This window comes from Dermacentor andersoni, chromosome 3 (genome assembly GCF_023375885.2).
Source record: "Dermacentor andersoni chromosome 3, qqDerAnde1_hic_scaffold, whole genome shotgun sequence".
NCBI classification, from domain to species: Eukaryota; Metazoa; Arthropoda; class Arachnida; order Ixodida; family Ixodidae; genus Dermacentor; species Dermacentor andersoni.
The window spans coordinates 137,843,597-137,857,950 of NC_092816.1; the positions used below are offsets into that span (position 1 = coordinate 137,843,597).

The 14,354-nt window shown below is 42.7% G+C and overlaps 1 protein-coding gene across 1 annotated transcript in view; it reads right to left on the bottom strand.

Moving 5' to 3' along the window:
• P5CDh1 (delta-1-Pyrroline-5-carboxylate dehydrogenase 1) overlaps nt 1-14,354 on the bottom strand; it is a 53,061-nt gene that overhangs the window by 33,855 nt on the left and 4,852 nt on the right. The window contains exons 2-6 of the mRNA XM_050173220.3: nt 13,902-14,100; nt 11,385-11,432; nt 10,449-10,604; nt 6,720-6,800; nt 6,181-6,255 (exon numbers count right to left, since the gene is read on the bottom strand). Of these exons, the coding sequence (XP_050029177.2) occupies nt 6,181-6,255; nt 6,720-6,800; nt 10,449-10,604; nt 11,385-11,432; nt 13,902-14,100 (559 nt within the window). The remainder of the gene's footprint in view (nt 1-6,180; nt 6,256-6,719; nt 6,801-10,448; nt 10,605-11,384; nt 11,433-13,901; nt 14,101-14,354) is intronic.

Consider the following 14,354-nt stretch of genomic DNA (forward strand, 5'->3'; position numbering starts at 1 on the left):
TATAGTATCAATAATTCAATATACACTCAAATCTCGTCACCCATAATGAAGTAAACGAAATTAACCTTGAAATCTCCATAGAGATCTATGTATTTAAAACCTCGTTGTAACGAAGGGAAATTGTCCTGGCAATGGAAACTAGATTTGTCTCCGAAACCAAACACACCCGACCGTTCCACGCCGAGTACATCACTTTCCACGAGATTCAGCAATAATTCGCCGCTGCGTTTCAAAACTCCCACATCTGCATGTCGAATATGCCGTTGAGCAACACTGGTCTTTCTCAACACTGCGCTAACGTAGTTGCGTACCTGCGCACAAGCAACGGCTCAACTATTGCACTTCTGCACTGATCTCGCCCCATTACGTGTGCCGGGCTGCGCAAGTTGCGCCACCACCACGCTGTAAAATATATAGGTACTAAAATAATTACACTGAATAAGTAGTTATGTGGGTTACGGCAATTGGGTTTCGTAAAAAACACCATTCAACAAAATTTAAAAGTGACGGTAAAGCTTCAAGGAAGTCCTTGAATATATTGTGTGCTATAAATTACATGGCCAAATGATTTTCCGAGTGTGTTTCAGCTAAAAACTCCGAGCTAAATTTCAGGTTAAAAAGCTGTTCATTGTTAAGAAAAAATGTCGGGTGAAGAAGTACATTTTCGTGATATGCAGAAGGAAAATACTTTTTTTCTCTCTGCTTCTATTACAAGGCATTGAATAAGAACATGGAGTACTGTGACATTATTGCGGGATTTCCTACAAGCCGGAGGATTCCCTCCAGGCAAGAGGTAAAAGTGAGTACCGTAGGTGTCCTATTCTCAATCGACAAGCAAGTACATCCTTGTACCGTGCTGTTTTCCCAATTATCCAGTTCCCTAGTTTTGGTTATATCATGTGTAGCCTACTAAATGGCTACACATGGCTGGCTGCACGCAGCAGTGCGAAAGATTAAAAGATTAGTACATTCACTTCTACTTCACGGTGCGCCGCGTAGGCAGGCATAACTGGACGTGGCCTCCAACAATCTCCTCGGTGCAATTTCGTGGGTCCTGCAAAAGTTGCGTTCACTTCTTTAATTAGTGCTGTTCACTTTATCTCTCTTTCTCTTTCCCTCTACAGCAGGCTGCTGCAGCTGGGCCTGGCTTTCGAGATCTACCCGACGCAAGCTTGGGGGCCATGCCAAGGCAGTGCATTCCATTCGCCCTCTCCCTGCAGCGCGCCGCACGGGCTGGCAGTTGGGCTTGCCATCCTCAATCACATTGGCACCTGTGCAATCTCAGACGCCATGCGCTGGGTGAGCCACACTGGTGCGGCGAAGTTCAACTTCCTCTTCGATCACACAGCAGAGTGCTGTGCTGTGTGCCATGTACTTGCTATTCGACCACGACAAGCCAAGTGGAAAGCGAATGCAAGAGACAATCACAATGGAACAGAAAGCAGCTATCTAAAGGCTGTCGTGTCGGGTGCTAAGAAGTCGCGTACGTGTTGCACACACTAGAGATTCTTCTGCCGTTTCATTCAAACTTTATCACATGCGTGGCTGTGTAGCGGTTCCGCATGCCACGAAGTCGTTTTCTTATTTCCATGTTTGCAATTGTGCATCCTATCGAGCATACATTGTGATAAATGGCAATAATGGATATAACGAAATGACATACATATAACAAATTAATTTTGGCTCCCCCTTCAACTTCGTTATGATGAGGTTCGAGTATAAAATAAAAATTTAATGCAAACATTTTCATTGGGATTTTACAGCTGTTTGTTACATACAATAATTCGCTACATCCTGGTTCGATATATCTGGGTTTGACTGCAGTATACATATCCGCTGATCGGTCGCAGAACCCTCCAAGCTTCTCGTTCTAGTCCACTAGTTTTGCAGAGTCCTTGTGTTTTATCGTACCCATGTGCAATAGAAAGTCCCGTTGACTAGCGCACGAAATGTTGACATTGCAGCAGCACTAACTACAGAATGTGTGCCTTTCGCCCCTGAAAGGAAAGTTGGATGAATAGCTGTGTATAAATACTTGAAAGTACCGAACTATAGTATTGACGAGGGCTACTTGTACATTTCGATATTGTAACAGCGCAAAAGATGGGACAAATAAGAAGACACACGAATACAAAAGGCGCTGACCTCCAAATACAAATAAAGTTTCTTTCATGCTCCACACGAAATATAAATGCAAAAAGAAGGAAACGGAATCATGACGTCAGTGCAAGAGAGTTCGCATAAACCGCCACCACCCAGCCACACACATGGACGTCCACCGAAATATCAAGCAGATTAATTCACGGCGTGTACGCCTCTGCTCCCTTCTCTGCCATCCTGTAAGCTTCAAAGATTTTGCACCGTTATAAATTTGAAAGTACTCCTTCTCCGACATCGCTTAAGCTGCTTGCATGGGATCACGTGCCACAGGTCTGGCAGCAATGCGCAAGATACAGGAACAATAGGGTTAGCAAAGGCAAGCACCTATTTTTCCGCAAATGACTGTTGGCTTTGGCTTTGGATACAAGCCAACACACTCAGTGTTGCCAACATGGCACTGCAAATAGGTGAGATGCAGCAGTTATAGGGATTCTATAAAGTAACGCTTATTGCATTTGCGAGTTTTGAAAACAGAACATGGAAAATTGTAAATATACAGGTGTTAATACAGCACTCGTAAGAATGTCTGGAAAATCAGGCACTTCATGATAAACTCATAAAACTTAGTAGGTATGCACATCACAATTCAGCACAGGCATGACAACGAAATGCATGACTACGTGTGACCTTTGTCATAAACATTTCTCTCACTTGTCAGGGTTCTCTCCACAGAGGAAGGTGGGAGGAATGCTGCACGCATACAGCTTTAGTTTACTGCCCACTCCTTTCAGAGGCAACTCAACGATTAGAGTGATTAATTTTGTTAAAATTTCCTATACTTTTGCTATTTCCATGATCCTTGGTTGTTTTATCACGTAGGGAAATATTACAGTGAAATATGAAGTAGAAGCTGAGAAAATAGCATTTTTCTAGTGTGCTGCCAGCAAAAATCGGGCTTTGGCAGGTGCTATCGCACTGTGAATAGTGCAGCTTTTCATTTATGTAACATCATCATCTTGATCCAGTAGACTTCCCTTAATTTGGCTCTGGTTAATTTGACTTTTTGATTAATTTGATCGTGGCTAAAACACCCATGAAGTTCTATAGGCCCAAATTTTCGTTATTTCGATCCTAAAATTTGCCTTCACAAGGTTATTCAAACTTGACCAGTTAGCATGCACATGCCTGATCCCTATGGTACCTCAATAGGCATTGAACACTTGCCAAAAAAAAAAAAACCTGTTGAAAATACATGAGCAATAACCACTGCTTATGACGTCTGATTATGGTATTTATCCGATTATAACAGGCACCTTCTTTTTGAAGAAAATTGGGCCGAAGATTGCCTACACAGTGCAATCTGACATGACGCCAAAACCACCTTTACAGCATTCATATACTTTATCGCATAACACGGATATACTGCAGCAAAGCTGACTATTAAATGAGTAGACAACAAAGCTGACTAGGAAACCATCCACCGCTGTGCAACACATATTAGACCCTTGCCCATTTTTCTTGCAAGAAAAACGAATGCATGTTAGATTCCTACTTTGTTTACAAGCTTTAATGCCATCCCTGTGTTAGTTTTCTATTTTGAAAACGTAGAAAGTGGGCATATGTTTGATTGACGCATGTGGAAGAATAAAAAAAATACTGCGAAATGAATCAGTAGTGTGTCCTGCCATTTTTTTCTGCATCTAACTTAATTTGGCCTGCTGGATAATTCAATCTAATTCATCGGTCACATCAGGGTCGAATTAACAGCAGTCAACCATACAGTCTCAAAGATGGGAGATCAGACCTTCAGATAGCCACAGAATTGTATTTTGCCATGCATTAGTAAAAGCCAAACCAGCAAGCGAGAAGAGTAAAAGCTAGTGTCGCGATTTGTTACTTCTGCCACGTGCGCACAGGAATTGCTTCTTTTGGCCGCCACAGATTCGAATGTAGCTGGCACGTGTTTTGCACGCATTTTGACAATGGCTTCTTTCGTTAATTCGTTCGAAATGCAAAAGTGCTCAATGTGCCAGGAAAAATGGTGGGATGGTCGTAAAGGAGAGGAAATAGGGCTTACTTGAGTATAAAATTACCTCCCCCAGTCACAAGATGCCCACCCCTCAAAAACTTCTCGGGCGAGTCCTACTTGAGTTGCGTATTGCAGTGTTACACGACACAAAATGCTGGGCATATAATTTGCGCTGCCAACAAAGCACAAGTCACACTGGCTGACGGCTTTCATCTTTCTTCTCCATTGCACAACCACAGCAGCATCAATACCCTTCCAAAAGAAGGCTGTCTGCTTTATGACTTTGTCACATTATAATGCCAACATAACATCGCCCTTTCAACCATTAATTATTTTATTGTTCCCCTCATTACTAAATTTTAACACTCTTGTGATAGTCATTATTACAGCATTGTTACCAACTACCCACTCTATGCAACCAGCTTGATCAGGATGCTATATATACAGTATTTAATTGCATAATGATCGCACTTGCATAATGATCGCACCCGTGTTATGATCACACCCCTGAATTTTGTCGTCAAAATTCCCTTCTTTTTCTTTCCCAGGTAATGATCGCACCCCGAACTTGCCACAGCGATATGTTGTGTGCCAAGTCTAGCTAATGATGATCACGCTTACCATCTGTCGAATGCTGTCGAATGCTAGGCAAACAACTTTTCAAGACATACCAAGCGGTCTGCATGCACCAAACATTCTTAAGCAGATGCCCCATTTCATTCCTCTCATCAATTTCTGCACTTCCATGAAAAAAAAGCTACAACACAAGTTGCCTTGGCTTTATTATTTGTAGGCTTCATAATGGTTGTGCTCAACAGCAACAAAAAAGGCGCCTTTCGATTCTTCTCATCTGCACTCGTGGGCACGCAACAAATCGCAAGCGGCAACGATAGTAGCCACGTTTACACTGATATGTTAGAAGTATACCCTATTTATACACCGACGCTTGTAACACAGCTAAGATATTCGCCCACTCTTAGCAGAAATGTGCCGTATTAGGATAGTAGTGAAGACAAATGCCGCAGTTTCCGCAGCATGCCCACTATGTGTTTCTATGTCACTGGCAGCTAAGCGCGCCCATCTCCGTTCCTGTCTCCTCAATGTGGACATGGCTACGTTAGTCACAAACTTGCCGGTATTAACGATATTATTTATTACTAATACGGAAGAAACTGTTTCAATGCGTGTAATGTACTCACAAGAAGAAAAGAAATCGCGTTCAGTGCGTTCAGCTTACTACACTGGCTGCCATTCTTGTTTTGGTGTCCAGCACTGTTAGAGGGGCAGCCACCTGTTTGTTGACCTGTTGTAATCTCGCAGCAAATGCGGGATGAAAAAAAAATATTTTATTTTCGCGGGAAATTTAACCCGTCACCCCTGAATTCGCGTCAATTTTTTTGTGGCAGAAAAATGCGATCATTATACGAGTAAATACGGTACGCAGTGTGCTAAAAGAAATTTTTTGGTTCCAATGGCCCGCAATGGTTATGGTGCTGGAGTAGTCTAGTGGAATGTTATAGTCACAGAAGTAAAATGTGCAGCCAATTTTCAAGCATCATCAAAACTGTAGTTTCGTGACCTTTTTTCCTGTGTTTAATACTACCCTCACCGCATGCTTCTTCTAGTGCATTTCCCTTTAGTTGCAAATGATCTTTATACCATCTGCATTATGAGGACTTTTTGTATTGTATTCTTTGCATTCTCTGATGTGAAGGTGCTTATTGTTGCTTAGTGTTTTAAGTACATGCATCTGTGCTATCTGTATTTTGTTGTGCTTACTCTACATAATTTTGTTATGGATCCCAACTAGCCTCGAGCTGGGGATCGAAATGCATTGTTCACATATTTTACCCTGTTATGTATGCAAAAAATAAACTTCAATTCAACTCCACAAAAAAATTTCGAACTTAATTATGGATGTCCAGGTATATTAAACATTAGTTGTTTCCACCTATAAATAAGCTCATCACTTACCTAAGCACAAGTAACTGCAGCTAGATACCTCAACCTTTACTGTGTTACTCACACTAACAAGACACTGTAAACCTTACCTCAAGCCCACGCTGCCGATAGTGGTTCACTGTGACTTTGGGATCAGTAGAAATTGGCTCGTACTTTGTGAGCTCCTAGGATGCATAAAGCAACAAAAGTCAATGAAGAAGACCACAGTGGAGATTGCGAAATAGAAGTCTGCACACAGAGAATACAGTTTCCTTCAAAAGAAATTCGACTGAAGCAAACAAGCGAATAATAACAAGCAATCTCATTATTAAAGATTAAAAAAGACCCCTCAGCTTGCACACAATGCAGCAGACATGATGTCATGTTGCGAACAGTTGAACAGACACGTACAGTCAATGTGCGACGTAAACATATTGCCACAGAGGAAGCACAAAGAAAGCATGATTTCATAGCCTAATTGCCAATTAACAAAATGCTACAGTTGGAACATCTGTGGCAACTTATATTATCGACCTATGTGTCTGTAGAGCTTCCTGAACTCGCTATAATTTACTAGAGTATGTATGGCTCACAATACTGACCAGTACAGTGGTCGTATTACGTGCCCTTTGAGTATCAGCAAACTCACTTTGGCGAAGTAGGCATTGAACCTCAGGAAATCGGCAAGTTCAGCTGCTGAGTCTATCTCTGCCTGGAAGACAGTCTTGCCCTGAAAGGCAAGAGAAAGCATAGAGATAAGTATGACACTCTCAGCAATGTATAGGGCCATAGTTCAGAAAACATGCACTTGCAGATTGCCTAACCCCCAAGTACTGTTACAGAGGCAACTGCTACCGCTCCACCAGCACCAACCACAGTCAACCAGTGGCAATGGCACTGGACTGACGGGCTCGTGGTCACGGGTTTGACCAAAGCCGCAGTGGCAGCATTTCGATGGGGGCAAAAATGCTCATTTATTGTTCTTGTCAAACAACCCCAGGTGGTTAAAACTAATCCAGAGTCTCCCACTACGGCATCCCTCATAATCAGATCATGGTTTTGGAATGCAAAACCCAAAAAGCATAATGTTTCATTAACCACTCCAGTAGCAAGTGTGTACATATTGCGATTTCATCCTTCATCATGGTACTCCAAAACAACCCCTTAGAGACAAGGATCTGCAATTTCTATCTAAAGTGATCAACATTCTAGGTTGCCGTGTGACCCGGCACAAGCTTGCCACAGCTTGCCAACTCCAGACTAATGAGCTAACGTAACGCTTGAATCACACGCTCACAGATGTATTATCAATGTGCTTCTTCTGACCAATGTGATTAGGACATGAGCCTACCATTCATGACGTTTGTTTACAATTGCCATGATGTCACCGGATTCTCGCCGCTCTATTTGTTGCTTAGCCACGATCCTGCTTTAACTATGGCTGCCCTGCTGCCTTCCACTGTACTTTCCACCAGTGATTGTGCCCATGATGCCATTGCCCGAGCCGGTCACACCAGTCATATTTCCTGCCAGCTAGTAGCCACATTGTAACAGCACCAGAAAGCGCTATACGGCAGGCATTGCCGGCTCAACTGATTCCAGCCAGGCTCCTTCGTCTTCCCCTAGACTCCAACGCATTGGGTTGGGCTCTCGAAACAACTACTGTTGTCTTACACTGGCCCTTACAGCGTCCTTCACCAAATCACCGACCCTGCGTACGAAATCAGATCTTTCGCCCCCACAACATTATCTGCTCGCTGCCCGCATAGCGAAATTGTGCACATTGCGTGGCTCAAACTATACCATGCATGCAAAACTAAGCTCACTCATCCTAGCTACCGCTTCTCTTGTCCTCGAACACAACTAAGTGGGTGATCCTGCCACCGGAGGGTTGTGCAGTGGGACAGTCAGTCAGATGCGCCCACAAGGACACAACAAAATGAAGACGATGAAGGTGCACCTAGGCTTGTGCGTGGATTTTCCGTACTGAGCATGCCTGTATATACAGTAGAACCTCGCTCATACAATTTGGAAAAAGAACACAAGAAAAAAACATACTAGCTGAGAAAACGTAGGGTCTGAAGTAACTAAAAAAGGTGACATACTCAATTGTATTTGGCATCTACGTAATGCAAAGCACTGCGCGAAATGTGTGCACGAGGCACAAGACGCCAACACGTGCCGAGCTGGTGAGGCTTCGGCAGCCTAGACACGTTTTATGGTTTTCCTATTACGCAGTGTTTAAAGACGGCAACAGGAAAGCGAAATGTAATCGAGCTGGTGGGCGTTGCCGGATACCACCAAAGAAAAGGTGATGCTCACATCGCACCACCTGCAGCACGGAATGGCAGCGCCTTTGGCTTATCGCCTACTAAAAGTGTGCAGCACACTACCAACGGCACTACGCCCCATACGCTGTAAAACAAAAAGGTGCATACGCTTATCGCAATAGCTTTGGCAGCGAGAGCTGTGAATGCCGTGAGCGATAACCCCGAATGTGATTTGCTGGCACTAACGGAATAAGAAATTCAGTGCATCCCGGCGTTTTCATGCGAGACGGTCTGGCGAGTATTGCAGTGAAGCTGCCATGGTGCGCAGCTACATAGTTGACTCTTTTTTAAATGGAACCTCAAGAGACCAAGGAAATTGGTTCTGTTTATCAGGTGTTCCATTTAATGAGAGGCATCGTAGAGATCATTGCAAAACCAACCAACCATGAGGATGGTGTTCCATTTAAGCAGCAGTTCCGTTTATGCAATTTCCATTTATCGAGATTCCACTGTATACTGTTCTCGATCGCGCGCGCCTCCCACATTTTCTTGCTTACATGAGATTTAGAGGACGGAAGAGGTAGCATACCATCGCAGTTTGGCAACGTACTGAACATTGTTGCCAAAAAGATGTTTTCAGGGAACGCATGAATCGGTATACAATAAGTGTAACTCTATTGGGTCATTTTATGTGTTCTCCATCGCGAATGTTGGCGTCGGGTAATCATACGTAACGGGATCATATCAACAAGGTTCTACTGTACTCTTAAGTATATTTCACCTATTTCCTTCCTAGTTCAATAGGATTTGTTAGTCTAGTCATGGAGTGGTTGTGAAAGTTAAAGAAACATGCGGCTGCTTGCTGCAAATCTTTTTGAGACTGTCCTGCCACTTCTTTGTTATGCTTGACTACTGCGGGCAAGCTACCAGTCTCATAATGCAATAGGAATGCAACGTGCACCAAAGGGGACTGAAACATAAATGAAATGCAATGTTATACCCTCTCCTGGGACATCTGCACACCTTCACCAATGCTCGTAGTATATCCTTTAATTTCATTCATTCATTCATTCATTTTATTTCGGCATTACGGTACATTGCAGCATGTACAAAAATGCTGGGGGCACAGATTAAAAGCCAGAAGCTTGACAGCGTCTGTACCCAATAGTTGCACTTTCGCAGGGGCAACAGGAAATGTTCGCATGCGACAAGCTTACAATGATAAAACTATACGTTTTGAAAATAAATGTGTTGAAATTAACATTAAAATGGAAATAGTTTACTTTTATGCACGTCATCAAAATTTATTAAAACTTCGAGAAACTTTGTACATGTACAAACCTGTACATTGTGTTTTATCCAACATTCTTATGTGACTTTGGTGAAAGTGGCCCTTTATTCTTTTTATCATAGAAAACAGAATAAAAAAAATGCATGTTCATTGTCATCATCACCCCTAGACTAATGTCCGAAACACACTTTGCCAGGGTCATGATCTGCACCACAAGAATAGAAATGCTACTGAAGTTTATCAAAATTCACATAACACCGGCCGATACTTCAGTTGCCATTATAAGTTGGTTCGATGAGCGAGTGGTGCTGCTTCGTGTAGGTATGAAACGAACAATTGAGTGGGTATGTAATATAATATTCTGAAAAATTGCTCAATGACTGCATTTGTATTCCTTTTGCCCTAAACTCGATGCAAATGAAAAAAATCATAAAATTGTTGAAGCCAATATGACAATTGTAAAATATTACTACTTGTCGCTGGGATAGTAAGTTCATACTTACAGTGTACTAATGGGGCTCGAAATGAAGTGGAGTAAGATCAGGACAATAAAGACTCTCTTTCCTGTCCTGATCTTACGTGAAGATGAAATAAGACCAGGTCAAGAAACACACCTTTTCCTGTCCTGGTCTTATTTCGCTTTGTCTTGGGCCCTATTACACTGTCGTAAGTATGAAAGTTGTCAAAGTCGACAACCATGACTTAGTAATAAGGATTCCTGGAACGCTTCTGCACTCTGGGACAACTCTCACTGCACATAACCACCGCCAAAAACCTGTGCTGAAGGCAACAAAGTGAATCAAACACCAGCGCTCACCTGTCCGAGCATGGTAGCAGCGTTGAGCTTGTAACGGTACTTGCTGCTAACAAGGTCAGCCGCGCGGAGGAACAGCTTGACTTTGTCATTGAGCGGCTTGGCCTCCCACTCCTCCCGGACCTTGAGGCTGACGTTGATTGCATCTTGGATTGTCTCCTACAAAGAGTTGACAGGTGGATAAAATTCTTCAACATGAAGCCAGGTGAAAGCGGCGCCATATCCTATGAAACATTCATTCACCTTGTCGCCACTTGTCCTCAAGAAAATACCATTTTCCACAAGACCATTACATTGCGAAAGACGTGAAAAACACTCGTGAAGCAAGTTAAAAATGCCATGTGATGATGCAGCAATCCAGGGTGAAAAATCTAAATAATAATTTTAAAAGTGCTACGCTATGCTACACTTTTATCTGCATCTTTAGGCAAGTTAAAGAGCATTTTGCCTAAACAAAGTGAAGAAACAGTGTATTTGTCTGCAGACATGGAGCTGCTGCTGTGTACATGTGCTCATGCTAGTCGATCAAACAATGAGTTTTCAGGTTTGCAGTAGACTGCTTGGCAGTAACAACCGACTGTAAAAGTGACTGGGTCAATAAGATTTTGTTGGGCACAAAGTTAAAAAATTGTCCCACCAGTAACGAAAATTAACGCAAGTGGATGATGATAGAAATGCCAGTGCAGACACTTTGTGAACATTATTATTTAGTAGATAGCCATAATCAGGCCTAAATGTAAACGCAAGTGATATCATAATACACAGACTACGCTTGAATATGCAAGTCATCGTCACTGGAGAAGAAAGCACGCATATACAAAAAAAAAGAAACAATAAGCCACTTTATTTACGATTGCATTAAATTTTATGGTGACTATACACTGTTGTCAGTATTACTGTTATTTAGGATTCTCAAGCATTGACAAAAAGAGTGCTCACCTTGGATGCCCAGTAGTACTTTGCCACCTTTTTTGAATGATCAAATGGCTGCAAGAGAAAAAAAATAAGCATTTAAGATTTCAGTCTGCAACACACTGCATCAGGTACAAGAGCATGTTGGTGTCAAGAAAGTAGGCTAGGCAGATAGAGGCATGCTGTAAGGACCCAGCGATGCTGAATTCTAACTGTGCTTACAACAGTTCAACATACCCTAAAATTATAGGAGTCAGCATCCAGCATAACAAATGTGATTTTTTTCACTAAAACGGTACTTAACAAGTCACTAAAATCTTCTGTGTCACAGAAGCCAAGCCCCAAGCTCCTATTGATGTTATCTTCATCTGCACAGATAAATCTGGAGCTTAATTTTAAAGAGAGATTGGTGCGCACACTTGCAATTCATGCCACTGAGCGAATGACTTCTACTGGCCACCATTTGCTTGCCACTAGCCATATTCACACAGATGCAGCAGTGCTGGGGTGTTCTTAAATGACACCTGCACAACTATTCCATGCCATGAGCGACTCTTCAACCTATCTGCTGGCATAAAAGTTTGGGGAGCAACACAACCTTTATGAAGTAGCTTTTAAAGTTTATTCCATGCCATGAAAATTTGTGTGGGACAGGAATGTTCAGAATTTATTGGTGGCTAAATAATCGGTACCAAGATGTAGTTACTAGCACTCTTGTCCTCAGAGTGCATGCCTGCTTTAGCGTCACCCAGTCCAGTTTCGACTTCAATGTGATGTTTCCTGCTTGTATAAAATTAGTTCCCCGTTTCTATACAAAGTGGACTCTCTTGCACATGACATGAAGCACAGAGAAAGCTAACAACTCCTTCTCTCACGTAAAAAAAAAAAAATTGCTGGAAGTCAATTGCTATTTAACAGTCCCTTTATCAAATACTGGGTTATCACAGACATCGACGGACACAACAGGGCTTTAGCTGAGCATTTACGGCCTGCTCTACTCAAACCGGTGTATTCTACAAATCTGCACACAGCCACTCCATGAAAACACTACTGCACGCGTGCACTACGCTCATGCCAGCACACGAGGCAGAACGCTGCCCTTGCTCTAGTAGAGCCGATGTAGCGAAGCGTGGCGTGCAGATGCTTCGTTATCATATTGCAACCAAGCTAACTGTATGTCTATTGTGCCTCTTGGAGGTGCATTCATCAAAAATGCATATTCAACAGAGTTCTCAGCAGTGCCCGAGTGCATGAAAAGTGAGTGGAGCTAACCATATGGGATGCTCAACTAAAACTGTCCAATGTTGGTGGCGATGTCTTGTGATGCTTTGCCCAATAACTTGTTCAGTGTTTGTGTTACAGGACTATTCTCATTCAAGAAAAATAGTAAGCATAAATGATTACATTACTACCGATGCTATGCACAAGCAGTTAGGTAGAATGTGGTTGGTCACTGCAACGATACCTCTGCATATTTAATGGCTAAATCATGCACTGCAAGGTGGTGTCTCCAACGCGGCCTTTGTACATCCATGCCTGCAGCAACTTGGTGCAGTAGAATTTCATTAATTCAACTCCGATTAGTATTTCAAATTTTTTTCCGTTAATTCAATCCTGGCCAAAGATCCTAGGCCAGTGCCCATATATTTCTACGAGCCAAACTCGCTATTTCAATCTTGAAATTGGCCCTCGCCAGACAATTAAAACTTGCCTGGTCAGCATGCACGTGCCTGCTGACCCCGATGACTCAAGCATTTGTCTTGGCATCAAAGACCAGTTACCCTCACCCAAAATGCCCATGTTTAGCCTGCCTTTGGCAGATTTTTAAACGAGAACAGCAGCTCACAATGTCCGATTTCCGTATTTACCCAATTCTAACATGCCCCTTTTTTTACCAAGGAAACTGTCTATGCCTTACAACCAGATACGAAATTGAGACTGTGTTTGCGGTGTTGGCAATAGTCCACTAACTGAGCCAGCATCATCGCCACTGTCCTCGCAAGCCGACAGTGGCAGAGCAAGTTTTCTCTTAGGATGACGACAATGCACCACTTTGAGGCTCATTTAAAAGATTAATTACATTACTTGGTAAGCTAGAGGCATGTTTTCAAAGCTCCGGAGACTTGCATGCATCGCAGGACAAAGCAGTTAGCCTAGGTGTTGGCCATCACCCCGTTTGTGGCTGTACCACAGTGGTTCAAGAAATGCGAAATATGAAACACAATGGGCAGCAAGGAGGGTGTCAAGGTTGGTGCACTCTGTTTTCTGCTATGAACCCATGAAAACTGCCCACACATTATATTTGGAGGCATGTAGAATTGGGTAAATACTGCTAAATGAAGCATGGGTGTGTCTGGATATATTACCACATCTTTTGTTAATTCGACATGAAGGATAATTCGGTAAATTCCAATGGTCGTATCAAAGTCAAATTTATGAAAGTCGACTGTATTCTGTGACGGGTAGTAAGTATACGGACAAGCTAGAACGCTCCAATGTTTGAAATGAGCAATGCAGCACTGTCGACACAGTCGTTTGACGCACCGCAGTGTGGTAACGTGCTTCTGACGCCCTGATCTCCTTGCCACCAACGACAATGGGCACTTCAGTGCATGTGTCCTTGAGCTCGTTGAGAGCATCTTGCAGTGCTTGTCGCTCCTTGCTTCCTGGTAGATAGGACAGCATGGGCTCGTTGGCCACAGTGAATTCATCCACATGCTGGGAAAATGTCAGTGAGCGCACCCTGCACAGAAACGCAACACGTTCCGACTTGTCAAGGAAAGGGAAATAATGCAGAAACAGGACAGACAGAGGCAACAACACCGTGTGCCTCTCTAATACATTCTAATAAGTGCTCTCAAAACAATGACTCATAATTGAATATGGAAAATCAGTTTTGCAGAAATATGCAAGGAGGATGGTAATTTCACGAAAACGAATAACTGACATGCAACCAATAGTAGCACGAAGCTACAAAGGAAGCCATAAAGCGTTTCT